Raw genomic sequence first — 15,589 nt, 5'->3', positions numbered from 1 at the left:
TTTATAGTTTTTTTTTTTTTTTTTCTCTTGTACGTCTTGCTCTTTTTCCTAGTTTCTTTTAGTTTTATTTTGATTTTTCTAGTTTTTTGCTTCGGTTTTTCTTTTGTTGTCCCTACCCTAGTTCTTCTGGTTTTGTTCTATAGGTTAGTTCATGCTTGGTTTTCTAGTTTTTGGTTTAGATCTTTAGTTTCCCAGCGCTTCCTAGTTTTGTTTTGGCCCCCTAGCTCTTATTCCCCTGGCGTGTTACAACGCCCTTTGTCTCCTGGCATTTTAGGATGCCCTCCGCTCTTGTTTCCTGGCATATTAGGATGCCCTTTGTTCCTGTTTCCCTGGTGTTTAGATTTCTAGCGTTAGATTTAGTGTTCCCGGCGTGTTTAGACACGCTCTGTTCTTGGTTCCCCGGCGTGTTAGGACGCCCTCTGTTTTCGGATCCCCGGCGTGTTAGGACGCCCTTTGTTCTCGGTTCCCCGGCGTGTTAGGACGCCCTTTGTTCTCGGTTCCCCGGCGTGTTAGGACGCCCTTTGTTCTCGGTTCCCCGGCGTGTAAGTACGCCCTCCGTTCTTGTTCCTAGGTGTTTTAGACGTTCCTGCTTCCCTCATATCCCGACGTTCTCTTCCCCAGCCCCGGCGTTTTCCTCACGCCCCGGCGGGTTTCCCTTTGGCGCTAGTACGCCCGTTCCTTCCCTTTGGCGTTAAGTACGCCCGTTCCTTCCCTTTGGCGTTTAGTACGCCCGTTCCTTCCCTTTGGCGTTTAGTACGCCCGTTCCTTCCCTTTGGCGTTAAGTACGCCCGTTCCTTCCCTTTGGCGCTGTCGTACGCCCGTTTCTTCCCTCTGGCGTTGTCGTACGCCTGTTCTTCCCTCTGGCATTGTCGTACGCCTGTTCTGCCTTGTGGCGATTGTTCGCCTGTCAACGTCGGTTAGACATCTTTTGTTTTGCCTACCAGCATCTGTTAGACATCCTTTTTAGTTCGCCCTAGTGGGTAGTTTTGGTTTGATTTTAGCCCACCATCCTACCTTCCCTCCACCCACCCAGGTTAGATCAGCTTGGTTATGACTCTTGCCCGCCATCCTGCCGTCCCTCCACCCACCCTGGTTCGTCACTTTGTAGTTTGTTTTGTTTGATTTTAGGCCGTCCGGAGTCCGGCCTTGAGGGGGGGGTAATGTCATGGTTGAGTTTTGCTTTGGCTTTGTTTTTCTGTTATTTTCATTTTTTCATCTCTTTTGGGTTAGGTTTGACTTTATTTATTGTTAGTTTTCTGTCATCAGTTATTTTCTGTCATTTTTCACTTCACCTCCTCAGCAGTCAGTCACACCTGTTATCATTTACCAGTCAATTAGCCAGACCCTGTTTTCACCTGTGAAGTGTTCTATTTAAACCTGCCTCTGCCTTCAGTTCAGCACTGGGCCGTCATCATCCCACACCTCTCCATGCCAGTCCCCGGTTTGCCTTGGAAGCTTTGTTTTGCTCCTTTTGTTAAGGTTAGTCCTGTCAGTCACTGTAAAGACTGTTTGTTCCTGGAGAGGTTCTGCTCTGTGCCCTGGTGTCTCTCAAGTTCTGCTAACCTGACTAGCCGCCCTGGTGAAGCTCAGCTCTGTGTCCTGGTGTCTCTCAAGTTCTGCTAACCTGACTAGCCGCCCTGGTGAAGCTCAGCTCTGTGCCCTGGTGTCTCTCAAGTTCTGCTAACCTGACTAGCCGCCCTGGTGAAGCTCAGCTCTGTGCCCTGGTGTCTCCAAATGAACTGCTAACCTGAGTGCTATGAGGCCTGCTAGCCGAGCAGCACCTAGCAAGTGTGGACTCTCTGTCTCCGGGCCGTCAGCTCCTGCCATCACCTTCACTCAGTTTCGGTGCAACCAGCTCCTCATCAGACCTCCACCCATCAACCTTGCAATAAAGACTCTCAAACTTTTAGTCCCGTGTGTGTGTCCTGAAGTTCATCGGTAAACAAAATCCTGACAATATATATATATATATATATATATATATTTATATATAGCAGGGACACTTTAGACAGAGAAAGTGGTTAACCATTTTTTATTAAGATTCAGTTCATTGAAGTCTTCTACAGAAAAGATGTTCAGTGTGTTTCCCCCCCCATTAATCCGACCTGAAATGAGCAGTGAAGAAGCATTGGTCCAAGGTCAGAAACTGAACCCAGAGCAGCTGTTTCGAGGCTGTATAAGGAGACGCCTGTGCTGCCGCTATGTCTCACACCATCCTCGTTGCTCAGACTCCCAAACAGCAATTTACACACACTCGTTAGCATGAATGTCTAAATGACTTTGAGCTTTTAATGGTGTGTTTTGACTTTTTTTACCCCCAGGTTGGAAGGATTATACAACCTTCAACCTTTAATTTTTTTTTAGAACTGGACATTCAAAAAAATTTTTTTTGTAAATTTCTCTAAATTCAACTAGCGTCTGAAGTATAGACACAGGTGCGAATAAAACAAGCTCAAAAAGTAGGAAACTTGATGTTTGGGCAATTAATTCATGGTTATCCTGGGAATAAATCTTACATCTCTGGAAAGAATATTTATTTTCCTTTAAATGATTCAACAATTTGTAAATAAAATACATTGTTGGTTGTCTATTTTGTGAGTTTTGTCCATGAAAGCAGCTAATTCTGTAGCTGAAGTTTGAAGAAACAAGACATTTTAGCGATTTAACGAAAGCCTCCTCCTCATGTTGGACACCAGCTTCGTCACACGCTGCTGTGGGATGGTTTCCCGTTCTTTAACCAACATCGTCACTCTGACACAAACACAACGGCATTCTGGTCTTAAAAGTGTAGGATTGATTGAGGTCAGGACTGCCGGCACGCCATTTTGTCTCCAAAAACACCAAAATTACGAAGGTTCAAAGTGTGCTTCGCAGTGTGTCTCCCATTTATGCAAACTCTGTTCTGTTCAAGAAAGTGCAAAAAAAAGCCCTGTATGAGTTTCACCGTTTTTTTTAACTCTAAACCCTCTGCTTTCACTTTTAAAAAGCAAGATGAGACAGCGCCCAGACATGAGGACGGGGAGAGTAAAACATCCATGAGCTCAGAAGATTAGCTGATCGTGACCCTTCTAGTTTCCTCACAATGACCACCCGGCCTTGGATCGACTCCGTTCCCTCTCGCATATTCCTCGTTTTTCAAGCTCACAAGTGCCGCTGCCCCTCACTCTTTGTTCGCTCGTCCTCTGCACAGCCACGTCTCCTCCCTCTGTGCACGGACGACAGCACCAAGGCTGCAACTCCACCAACAAAGAGTCCGTGAAAAAGGTAGAAGGGGTGGAGGAGGACATATATATATGTGTGTGTATTTTTATACGTTCCCAATGGAAACGTACGTAAGATGTTCTTTCCTTCGCTGGAGGACAACACAGGATGATGCCATCAGATTTAGTAACAATATAGGTCAAAGCAGCGACATTACAAAATCAGCCCTGGACATAAACTCACAGCAGCAGATCTATTCAGTTTAATGAGTCGTTTGCTTTCTATCAGTGATGTACACGTATGATGTTACTGCGTGGAGTAGGACTTTGGCAGGCCGGACAGGAAATAACGCCGCGCACATCGGCAGAGTTTGATGGTTTCGAGTCTTTCTGCAAACAGGCACGGCACAGCAAGTGGCCGCATTTCAGCCGGTAGACGGACGACGCTGACGCGGAGTAAGCGGAGACTGAACGGGAACACTCAGAGCACACCTTGGCATCTGGGTAGAGAATACAGGAAAGGGAAGAAAGAAAAAAAAAAACAGGTTGACTGAAACACAAAAAAGTCTTTTAACATTTTAAACAACACATCTACAGTCCAACTGTTGTGTTAACAATGAAAAGCAGTTAAGAATATGGACACTGCTGGTTAACATTTTAGGTTTTATGAACAGTTAACACTGCTGGCCAAAAGTTTGAATAAACTCATCAAGGGCTTGAATGTCATGATAATTATGCTCCTTTAATGATGTATTTAATCATTATTATATATCCCACCACTTATTTCTCTGCTTGTATTATTGTGACCCTGTGGTTTAGAAAGGAATCCAGAATAACTTTAAACCTTTACACCAAATTCTTTAAAGGTGTATATTTCATATAATCTTTAAAAAAAAAAAGAATGACTTGGATGAATCATTAAAATCTTTAATTTTCTTGAGATTTATGCTCCTGATGAGCAGAAACGTCTGACCAGCTCTGCAGCATAAATATTGTTACAAAAAGTTATCTTCATGATAACAATTTGAATCATTTCAAACCAGATATGAATTTTGTTGTATAGATTTTTTAAATGAAAAAAAAAAAAAAAGAATCAAAATAACTCAAGTAAAAAGGTTTTTATCACTAGTCTTTTAACCTTAACTAGGCAACCAACAAATAATAATAATATGCTCATCTATGCAGCTTTATGAACCTCTAAGGATTGCCTTCAACTGTTCTAGTTAGCTGAATCGCCACTTTTTCGTTCTTTTTTTCTATCTACATTTTATTCCTACTTGCTTTTATTCTGTTTTATTTTGCTATATTTTAATCATGTAAAGCACTTTGCATTGTCTTTGTACTGAATTGTGCTATATAAATAAATTTGCCTTGCCTTGCCTTTAAAAATGAATAAATGTCTGATGTGCAAGACTGGTCAGAACATAAATGAAGAGAGCTGTTTGTGAGTACCCAGCACACCGTGGAGGTGGCAAACCACAGCATTTTACAGCCACACCTGCAGTATCTTTACGACTGCACAAATTCTAGCAGATGACTTTGTCAAATACACAAAGAGATGAAACCTCTCAGTATTTGCACCCCCCCCCCCAAATAATTTTGTTCAAACTCGACTAAACATTACCAAGCATATAAATCAGTCATATTTTCTCCTAACTCAGTAAGCCTCACAAGATTCAGCAGTATACGACTAAAACAAAGCCGCTGAGGGCCTTTATTATACATCTCTGGAAGACATCTCATCCTTCAGCCAATCAATGAACTTCTCACTGTAACGAAGACTGACAACACCTCCTGACTCCCAGGCAAATGGATTTCAAGGATCCTGTAAACTACGGATATGTTGTGAAATCGCTGACGGGAACAGATCGTACCTGTCGGTGAGCTTAAAGAGCCTGAACTTTGGCACGCTGTCGACAGAGATGTGCTCTCTCCTTGGCGGAGCAGGTTTGTGGTGAAGGAGGGTCGGCCCTGCAGGGCAGAGAAGAGGGCCTCGTCCAGGCTGGCTGAGAGAAGCTGCTCGTGGGAACCGCAGCTAAGCTCTGAAGAGGGGCAGTGAGGCAGAAATGGAAATACATAAATCGGGTATCGGGTGTGCATAACTTACAACTCTGTGACAACCGCAACGCAATGCTTTTCAACGGTGCCTCTTCATGACTTACCCACGTACTTGATTTACAACTCCAATTAGCAGTGAGCTGTAATAAGGTAGCGCTGTACACTAGATTAACTAAAAATAGCAACTGTACTGCTTACTTTATTTTTATGATTTAAAACAATTGCTTAAGAGTGCCTGCAGTGCTCGTGTGAATTATGCAAGCCAAACATAATAAAACAAAAACAAGGTCCCCGTGCAGCTGTCATCGGAGCGAAAGCTGAGGAAGAGATGTAACCTATGCGAGCTTAAAGCCACAAAAGAAACTGTGTCGCAGTCTCTTAAAATGAAACACGGCAGCAGAGACGGTGGGACGTACCATGAAAAAAATGAGCCGAAGCAGAGCGGACTCTGTTGTAAGGAGCCTGAGATTAAAAGAAATGACTGCTGTGGAAAAAAAAATAAATCTGGCGAACTGCAAAAAGGAACTGAAAGAAAGTGACATTTTCTTGAAATGAGTGTATTTATCGTTGATTTGAAAAGATAAATAAGATTATCTGCCAATGGAATGAGCATTTTGACCACTAAAATAACAGATATACTGCTATTGAAATAAGACGATGGAGGTGAGTTGTTCCCATTTTATTTTATTGTTTATTCCATTGGCAGATCATTTAAACTTGCTGGCTTAAATCAAGGACAAACACACTCATTTGAAGAAAATGTATTAAAGTTCTTTTTGTGCAGTGCAAAAGCTGCTCGATAAATATACTTGTCTGGGAAAAATTATTTTAGGAGTTGCGATAAATAGTTGACGGCGTTAATGGATTCTGCAAGGGATTCATGCCAAACTTGCATAACATATATTTTTTTAATGCTTTACTAACTTACCTTCACTTTCTAAAAATTGTTGTTTGTGGTATGCGCCGGTAATCAACTAAAATCAGGCATCAGGTATATTTGCACGCATAGAAAGCATAAATGCATGATTTATACAGACCGATCTTTGCGGTAGTGATATTGGACACAGTGACACTGAGATGATACATTTAACTCTAGATCCTGTCCTAGAAGCACTTAAGATGACAGAAATCCAAAAGCAAATCCCCAATATGATGAGAAATACTAGTGGAGTAGTATAAGTACATATTTACTGTAAAGGAATGTTAAAGTCCTAGAGTTTGTTAAAGACTGTTCAGACTTCAGAGCTGCTGTCATGGATCAGGATTTTAATAATACAGGCGTGTGATGATGTTGCTGAATTATGATTATTTTATTTTACTAACTGTTATCCTGGATCTTAATGGTTCTTAAGCTTTTTCTTCTCATCTTGTCCAGTAAAAGCACTGCAGATGCAACTTAGCTAAAAGATATAATCTGGAAAATATGACAAATTGTCAGATGAGTCAATAACCCAAGTTAGTTTCTGCAGGTTTGAGGATGTTGCTGCGCTCCAGTCGCAGTCGGAAATCAGAAATTCTTATTTCCAAGTCGGACGAATCAACTGGAACGCCCCCCTCAGGTCGGACTTCCCACTTTAAGGCCGACTGTCGGCTCCAATATGGCAGCTCCTTGCATGGACGACAGTAGGTTGTGATGAAAACATGACTTTGCAGTTGTAGGAGTGCGTCTGAAATTACATGTAGCGGCTGCATCTGTGAACCAAACCAAATTAAAAGTGGTGCTTGCATGTGGAAAGTACAGCTTTAAATGACCTTCCTAAGAGGTAGAGTGGGGGAAAAAAGAAGCTTTCCTGGCCGTCGCCATATTGGAATCCTGATAGTTTTTAAATATTTTTTTTGTTTGAATCCTGGCTTCTTAGACTGTGTTAACTGGAACGCTGCTAACTCAGGTGTTACACCATTTCTAGCTCCTAGTTCCAACTTTTCGAGGTAAATGGAGCGCATCATGTGTTCACCGTGCGACGGCCATGTTGGATATTGAACCGGGGTTGACTTGGGAGCCCTTGACCTTCCAAGGCGGACTTTAAAGAATTGGTGGGCATCTTCTAAGATTTGAATGTAGAAACTTCAGACCTCGGTGAACAAATCAAACACATTTGCATAGGTGTGTGATACTGTCTACATTTAGGATTTAGCTTCAACAGTAAAACCTTACACACCAAGTACTCACCTGAACCTGAGTGATTGCTTATTTTTTTGCGTTGAGGGGTCAGTTGTTCGTCAGCTTCCGCTGAAATGTCACTTAGATCTCGTTTCTTCCTTCTATTTAACTCTGATTTACTCTCCTCACAGCATGGCGGGGAATCAGCCCCGTCATTTGACGACGGTCCTAAATCAGTATTCTCTGTCTGAGCCGAAGTACGGCTCGTGTCTCTGTTTGCAGCTGTGAACCGAGTACAGTCGCGGTTTACCGACGCCTTCCTAAAACTTGGATAACTCTGAGAATGTCCCTGAATGCCGGAGGTTACGAGTCTCGAGGCCTGAGGATTCTGTCCCTGGTCTTGTCCCCCCAGCGCCCCGTCCCTCCTCACCATCCCTTTCTGCAGGAGGAAGCGGTCGATGCGGCTTTTGAGTTGGGGGTTGGGGAGGGGCTGGCAGGAGGAGGTGAACGGGACGCCGGTGAAGGGGTCGTTTGGCGGTCGCCCCCAAGTGGCTTCTCTCTTCTGGTACTCCTCCAGAGTGGAGGAATCCACCGACATCCCGCCAGGAAGCAGCATGGGGAGCACCATTACCTCCTGCGTTAGAGGATCCAGGAACTCTTCTGGGATGGAAACACTGCCAGAGCCAAAAACAATGCCGACATATATCAAATACTAGATTTTAATCAAATCGTATCGGTCACAATCTGAGGCACAATAAAATCAAATACTCTCAGAAGCTAAAGTCAAACATGACTTTAGATGCTCTGTACCTTAGGTCTGGGAGCGTCTGTGCGGTCGGTCTGACAGGAGCAGCGAAAAGCACGGGACGCTCCGCCCGTCTTTCGTTCGCCTCGTGGATTCTCTCGATCCTCGCCACTTGTTCGGAGGGGCAGCAGCGAGCGGGTTGTCCCCAGACGGCCAAAGCCTTCAGCCCCAGAGAGGAAGCCGAGCCGCCGAAAGGCACAGCGACGCGGAGCTGCGTCACCGCGCCCAGCGAGAGCGGCCCCCGACTCCACAGCTTCTCCTGCCGGCAGCTCGCCGGCCGCGGAGGAGGAGGACCGAGGAATGGAGGTCGGGGGCGAAAGCTCGAATGACTGAATGAAACCTGCGTTTGTTCCCGGAGTTCGCAACGAGCAACGAGCTTGAAATCCGAGTCAGGACAGCTGGATTCAGAGTTCGACCGAGGTTTGAAGTCTGCCTGTTGAGCGCCTCCGGGAGCTTCCCTCTCCCACTGGTGGGCCTGAACGCTCCACTGGCGGCCATTGCTCTGTCCAGATTGACTCAAAGCATGTTGGTGCTTATGTCCGTTCTTCGTGTTCTGGTCCTTCGTCTGCTCTTCACGCCGCTCCTGATGATGAAGCCGCCCACGGCTTGACGGAGCTTGAGTGTCCGAACTTGTGCTGATCTCGAGTCTCTTGCAGGCCTGGCCCAGGTCCATTCCCCAGGGCCACAGCTCCACATCCACCCGGCAAAGCTCCACCGGGAAGCCGAACTTCAGTGTCACCTTAAAGCAAGTAAAGGAAAAAAACATTAAGAATCAGTTTTAGACCAGGAGTGCAATTATCATACAAAACTAATAATCAGATGCTGATAGAAAATAAATCATCGCAGTACGACTTTGATCGTGAAATTTGATGCCAATACGTCCTTTTAAGTTATTTTTGTGATTATCCCCAGCGATCTGGTATCTAATGTTGTTGTTGGCAAGCATTATTATAAAGACTACAGGTTCCTGGTAGCTACTCAGTTTGTCTTGTTGACAGACGACACAAGGCACTGGAGAGGTTTTCACCCCCCATGGCGTTTTTGCATGTTTTTGGCTCGCAACCTGGAATTAAACTGGGTTGTTTGAGAGTTTGCATCATTTCATTTACATGGCAACAATTTTTTTTATTTAATTTTTTTATTGTAAAGCAAACAACAAGTAGGATAAAATAACAGAGAACTTAAGTGTGCATAACTGTTAGCTTCCCCCTAAGGCAAGACTTTGTGAAGCCGTCTTTTGCAGGGATTCGAACTACAGGTCCCTTTTGGACAGGCATCTATGAGATCGCCACATCTTCACACTGAGATCTTTGTCCATTACTCAAAGCTAAACTGAACAGCAATCTTCAAGTCTAATCCCAGATTCTCAAATGGATTAAGATCCGGACTTTGACTAGGCCATTCCAACACATTTAAATGTTGCTTCAGCAGTATGTTTCGGGTGGTATAAGTAATTGTTCGTATTCCGTTTGCTTGTATATGACTGTTCTGTACAGTAAAAAAAAAAGATTTTTCTTTGGCACAGACATAAATGAAAATTCCTTCTGAATAAAGCATATAAACATACGGCATGTTCGGATTAATTGGTTTTGTGCCCGTATAAACAACGTATTCGGACGCTTTTTTTTTTCTGTTTCGATCCAATGAAGGAATTTCGAGCGTGTAAACCTAGCTACAGCTGGTGTTTCGGTCACTTTGGGAACAAACAGCACGTCACAGCTCATCCCACAAGCATTCAGCGCTGGTTGAGGGTCAGAGCTGCAGGAAGACCGTTTCACCCTATCCGCTCCAAAACTCTGGAGGTATTGCGGTTTCCTCTTTTTTGTGGTTAGTTGGATAAGCACAATCTTACGTGTAAGGGTGGACGCAAGAAGTATTCCAGCTTGAAGCCTCGTTTCCGTAGCGCGGGGTCGGCGGACACAATGTTCGTAACATCGTAGCCGTCTGCGCAGAGCTAAAGACATAAAAAGAAGATATACATGAGTATGTGAGGCCTTACACCGCACCTCTATACATCCTTTTTTATGCCCAAAAATGGCCAATGGTAGACATGGACAACAGTTTCTATGACATAAATGAATGGAGGTGATTATTAATGCTCGTTTAGATTATCGTAACTCTCTTTTTGTTTGTTTCGACAAATCTGCAGTCACTCGTCTCCAGCTGGTCCAGAACGCTGCGGCGAGGCTTTTAACGGGAAGAAGGGCTCACGTCACATCGGTTTAACCCTCTTTACATTGGCTACCTGTCCAATTAAGAATCAATTTGAAAATTTTTGTTTTGACTTTTAGAGCTCAGCCCTTGTAATCCCTTACTGCGCTCTCCGCTCCTCGTGCCAAAACCTTCTGAACGTCACTAAGACCCGGTTTAAAAGTCGAGGACACCTGTCCCTCCAAGCTGTAGCCCCCAGACTGTGAAATGTCTTGCCCATGTCTTTTTGTTGAATCCTTTTTTTTTTTTTTTTAAAAAAAGCAGCCAAAGACACTTATTTAGACAAGTGTTTACTTAAATGTACATATTCTTGATGTTATCCTTGTAAGCTGATATTTCTAGTTGGCATTTATTTCATTCTGTAAAGCTCTTTGTGATTTCTATCTGTGAACGGCGCTATATAAATAAAGTTTAATGAAATAAAGAAGAGGAGGCAACAGAAAACAGTAAAACATGCAATATCCTGGGCAGAGTAAAAGGTACATATTATGTGTCCTGAGAGCAGCGAACAGACGGCCATGATAGGTTACAGAGATGGAATAAAAGGGACAAGGACGGTCGAGATTAAGTCTCCCACACATCACTTTGTCCCCTGTTCTTTTATCTTCACAGCCTTCCTACACATCCCAGCAGAAAAGCTTCTTGTCTGCGTTTTTTTTCTTAAAATTCAATATTTCTTTAACCTTTGCTAAGAAAGAAAAGCATATATGAAAAAAAAAAAACTGTCTAATTTGTGCTGTCAATTCCTGTCCCTTCATCGCATTTAAAAAGGATTAACGTTGCGAAACCAGCTGGCATGAGAAAAAAATCTAAATAAAAAAAAAAAACCCAAACACCCGGAGGGTTGTACAGTTTTGTGATGAGGCTTTTTAAAACATGTCACACCTTGTTGCAATGAGCCGTTGTTGAAAAGTGTGGCAGACAGAGGTTTACGACCATATTCTCCTCCGACCTGTAAAGACACAAAAGTGATTTAAGAGCAAAACGTCGCGACGCTTTCTGTCACCGACACGCAACTTAAGCCCGAGGCAAAGTGGTCCATTCATTTAGCCTTTTTGCTAACTTAAAAATCTGAATAAGCAGATCAGTCAACATCCACTCAGTCATCATTTGCCACCAACTTAAAGGGTGGATGAGAGAGAGAGAGAGAGAGAGAGAGAGAGAGAGAGAGAGAGAGAGAGAGAGAGAGAGAGAGAGAGAGAGAGAGAGAGAGAGAGAGAGAGGGAGAGAGAGAGAGAGAGAGAGAGACTGTCGAGTATCGATGTTTCAGATAAAAATGACAGCAATAAGAAAGAAAAAGGGTAATTTTCTCTCCAATATTCACCATAAGGACGGTTAACTGAATCAAATTCAAAGGAGACATTTTTGCAGCTCTGCAGCAACGGTTAGCCTTGGTGAAACATATTTCATAAACCAATGACCTTTGTAGTTAAGACCAGCATTTAACATTGATCCATGAAGAAAAAAAAACATGCTGCACTTCTCTGTTTAATACTATAAGAAACTGAACTATTTATGCATTTTGCATAATATTCACTATTGTCATACATGTATATGTCCAGTAAGATTTTTTCTTTTTATCTCCTTTGCCCTTTGGATACATTTTCACTTATCTTTAGTCTACTGTCCTGTATGTCAGGGGTTCTCAAAGTGGGGGATGCTCAACATCCCGCATTTAATGCAGGGGGAAGGCTGCTTTCATAAGAGTTCTTATAATTCTTGTAATATTATGACGTTATCATAATTAGTGAATACCCAGTGAATATCCCACCCGCCCAAAGTGCATCGCCAGTCTCTGTCACTGTTATTTTAGGCGTCGCAGGCTGAAAAGTTTGGTACGTATAACCAGCAATATGTATAACTAACCACCACAACAACATACTTTGCAGTGTGTAGATATCAAAAGAAAAGAAAGTGGTGAACATTATCTAAAAGTCATGGTTCATAAGAAATATGAGGAAAATAAATCAATCAAGACAACTTCTCTGCGTGTGTCTGAGCATATAATAGTTTGCTTCTTGTAGTTTTAGAGCCGTTCTACATTTCAATTGTTAACACAAATCGCTGCTGCATCTTTATCCTGAAACTTGCTGCAATTAACTGTGATTTTTTTTTCAAGCTGTATGCCAACGAAATTTCGTTCTGTTCGCACTTTGTGCATACAAAATGACAATAAAGTTGTCTAAGTCGAAGTCTAAGTCATAGTGCAACGGGTGGTTGCTACTTAAGCTTCCATGGTTTTCCTGAAATATTTATAAAAACACCAAACTTTGTCTGATTCATAAGTGAGGACGAAAAGTAGATTAGCCCCGGTGCAGAAAGACGTGGGGGACGAGCAGCACTGCATTACGCTTTGGAAAACTCCAGAACATATTTTCTGGTATCTCACTGAAAGCACTTCAAAACGTAGGAACCGTATGATGGACAATTTTAGTGCTTTTTAAACAGCATTATTTAAAGTCTCTACAACTATTTACACCGTTAACCGGCCAACGCCTGCTGACGGGGGGTGGGGGGTGGGGGGGGGGGGGGGGTCTTAGAAACAGAATGCCTAGCGAATCCGGACGTAAATATGTTTTTGTTGTAGGCTATGTGCAGAGACAGATAAATATATGAGGGAGTGGTGGCCAAGGTTCCGGCTTGGAATCCCACAGTCTGCCATCCTGAGCAAGACCATAAGCCCCAGAATGCTTCCATGGTGCAGTAAAGTGGCAGCCCACTGCTCCCTGAGGGATGGGTTAAATGCAGAGGACAATTTTAGTTAGAACGTATGCTGCAACGACAGTAAAGGTAATTATCATTATTATTCTAGAAAAGGTTTGCAAATATCAACTGATTTCATTGAAGCATCAAGAACTCCATATAAAAAAGTAGATTCAACCTTTTAATTCAGAGGCAAAAAAATAATGATTATTTTTTGGCAATTGATCCTTTACTCTTCTAAGCTGATTAGAGTTGATTAGAATCATCAGATTTTCTTAATAATTTATTACTTTGTACATCCTACCCAGTTTGTCTGGGACACACAAAAAGATTTGTGTGTCCTATATTCAGAAATGTGTATTTTGCTTGAATCTACTGCGACTTTAACTGGAACCTATCTGCTTTCTGCGACAGGAAAGGTACCCGTTGCTAGTAGGTAGGAGTACAAAAGCATTAAACAATTTTTTTTTTTAAAGTGAAACAGCGATCTTCTTTGAGCTTGTTCGGGCAGCAACTGTGGATTTGTAATTAGTGCCCCACCTGCTTGTATTTATGTTGTCAGGATGTTGTTGTTCTCTGCGTGGGTCTGAACTTGAAACTGCGATACACCCGTTCTGGCGCTGTCACACTGCTGCCAACTTCTGAAGTAGAAGTAATCGGGTTTATACGGCTCTGGGTTCTGTTTAAGTTGGGACAAAGTACTGTTTGGAGTCCGTGATTTCAAAAGCAAAAATCAAAAGTATTAAATGTTCACTTATATACAGTAAGCTTATAATTTATTTATGTTCTTTCACTTTCTTTTCTTCAGGTATCACATTACACATGTCAGCTTACATAATAATATATATGATTTAGCAATGGCATATAGGTGTTATTCGATTGTATCTGTTGCTTTATGTCTGTTGGTTGTGCTGTTCTTTTTGCATCTCTCTTTCCAGGTGACGGAGCAGACGGAGAAGGTTTTATCATTCTCTCCCTTTTATCTCCTCTTTCTTTCACCTCTACTCTTTTTTTTTCTCTCACTTCTTGTTCTTCCTTTACTCTCCCATTGTAATGTCCATATAATTTGAAATTCTCCCTGCAGGAATCACAATAAAGCTATTTACATGCATAAATCAAGTGCAGCACTATGGCGAAAGCTGTTCGCTCCACTTGTAAAAGCAAAATCTGTCGAGCTCTATCTGGCATTGAGACATCAATTCCTATTGCCACATTGCTAGACAGGACACTGGGGGGGAAAAAATAAAATAAAAAATAGCAAAAGTCAGAAAGAACTATATGTTATAAATATATTAATACTCTTAGGGAAATGGCTCATAGTCAAATCTAACTTTAGTAACTAACTTTGTATTTTAAGTAAACATCTGCTGGATTCCACCACTAAACTGAAAAGAGATCAACACTGGAGAATGGTCCAGAACAGATGAGCAAATCTACACAGAAATGTTCAGCAGACACAAAATCAACCTTCCTCCATGGCCATCTCATTGCCCAGACCTACTTCCTATAGAAAAGCTGTGGGGTTCTGGAGAGGCTGTGAAAATAATCTGCAGCTTTCAAACTTGAAAAAAAATAAAAAATAAATAAATCAATAAATATGACTGACAGCAGGCGCACTAACATTTGTGGCACTCGTGTGTCTGTTAGGAAAACACAGCATGGTATGTTTCCCCTGCCGAATGAATGCTCTTAAACTGAAGCTTTGTTTTTCCATTATTCAGTATAAAAATAAAACGAGGAAAAACAGCTGAAAAAGTAAGAACGTGTCCATTAAAAACAACACAAAACAGACACTCAACACCCTGCCAAGTCTTATAAACTACGTATATTTCGCACCGATACATGGCAGCTGTACAAACACCAATATGTGGTTTATTCCAGCAGCTAGCCAGCAGCAGTCATTCACGTTAAAGCTGGACCAGGCTGACAATTTCCATAAACACATTAATATGCGGGAAGATATATTTAATAAAACATATTCAGCTCGGACGCGCACACACTTGCCTGTTCGGACTGTTTGTTGTTGCTCTTCAGCTACTGCTACTTATCTTTATCGAACAGCTAGCAGCGCGCTAACAGATGCTACAAACACAACAACCGGTTTGTCTAAGGAAGCCGAGGAGGGCCAAACTTATGATTTTTTTCTTTAAAGTTTCCACCCCAGTGGCGTCTGTCGGTGTTGAATCAACTTGATGAAATGTTAAACAGACTTTTTTTTTCTTGCTTTATGGTTACATATTATTCACCTTAATGCAAAAAGCATTTTAAAATATAGTATTGATTCTCCTCATTGTCTGATCTGTAGAAGCAGTTTGTCTCTGCCAGTCGACTGCGATGGATGGTGTTCAGAGCAGAGGACACTAAACTTTGGCTTGAGTAATGTTGGATTAATAAGATGCAATCTAGTCATGAAAAAGTATTTTTCATTGAATGATTCAAATTGTAAAAGCAATAAGTTATTTATGTATATTGTATCATTTACTGTTGATGCAGTTGTCAAAAATATTTTAT

At 42.2% G+C, this 15,589-nt stretch overlaps 1 protein-coding gene across 2 annotated transcripts; it reads right to left on the bottom strand.

Annotated features, from left to right (window-relative positions):
• Nucleotides 1-2,014: 2,014 nt before the first annotated feature.
• On the bottom strand, nucleotides 2,015-15,180 carry ubox5 (U-box domain containing 5). 2 transcript variants are annotated; one of them, XM_012870027.3, is made up of 7 exons: nucleotides 15,083-15,180; nucleotides 11,261-11,327; nucleotides 10,017-10,118; nucleotides 8,170-8,903; nucleotides 7,429-8,033; nucleotides 5,075-5,242; nucleotides 2,015-3,700 (listed from the first exon to the last, which is right to left on the bottom strand). In XM_012870027.3, exons 2-7 carry the CDS (start codon nucleotides 11,312-11,314, stop codon nucleotides 3,486-3,488), a joined length of 1,878 nt encoding a protein of 625 aa, XP_012725481.2. In that variant the 5' UTR covers nucleotides 11,315-11,327; nucleotides 15,083-15,180; the 3' UTR covers nucleotides 2,015-3,485. The 2 variants fall into 2 exon arrangements, with proteins under 2 accessions (XP_012725481.2, XP_021175917.2); XM_021320242.2 differs by lacking the exon at nucleotides 15,083-15,180 and adding an exon at nucleotides 13,619-13,723.
• Between the last annotated feature and the right edge of the window lie 409 nt (nucleotides 15,181-15,589).

Source organism: Fundulus heteroclitus, chromosome 12 (assembly GCF_011125445.2).
Source record: "Fundulus heteroclitus isolate FHET01 chromosome 12, MU-UCD_Fhet_4.1, whole genome shotgun sequence".
Classification (NCBI taxonomy): domain Eukaryota; kingdom Metazoa; phylum Chordata; class Actinopteri; order Cyprinodontiformes; family Fundulidae; genus Fundulus; species Fundulus heteroclitus.
Note: the sequence above shows the minus strand (reverse complement) of the source record. Positions and strands in the feature narration are given on the sequence as shown.

What these genes read in the sequence shown, in the direction of transcription:
- ubox5 (XM_012870027.3), bottom strand. Translation starts at nt 11,314, where the DNA reads ATGGTCGTAAACCTCTGTCTGCCACACTTTTCAACAACGGCTCATTGC. An exon ending in TCTTGCGTCCACCCTTACAC is followed by an intron (nt 8,904 to 10,016) that starts GTAAGATTGTGC and finishes ACTTGCTTTAAG; the next exon opens with GTGACACTGAAGTTCGGCTT. An exon ending in CAGACGCTCCCAGACCTAAG is followed by an intron (nt 8,034 to 8,169) that starts GTACAGAGCATC and finishes TGGCTCTGGCAG; the next exon opens with TGTTTCCATCCCAGAAGAGT.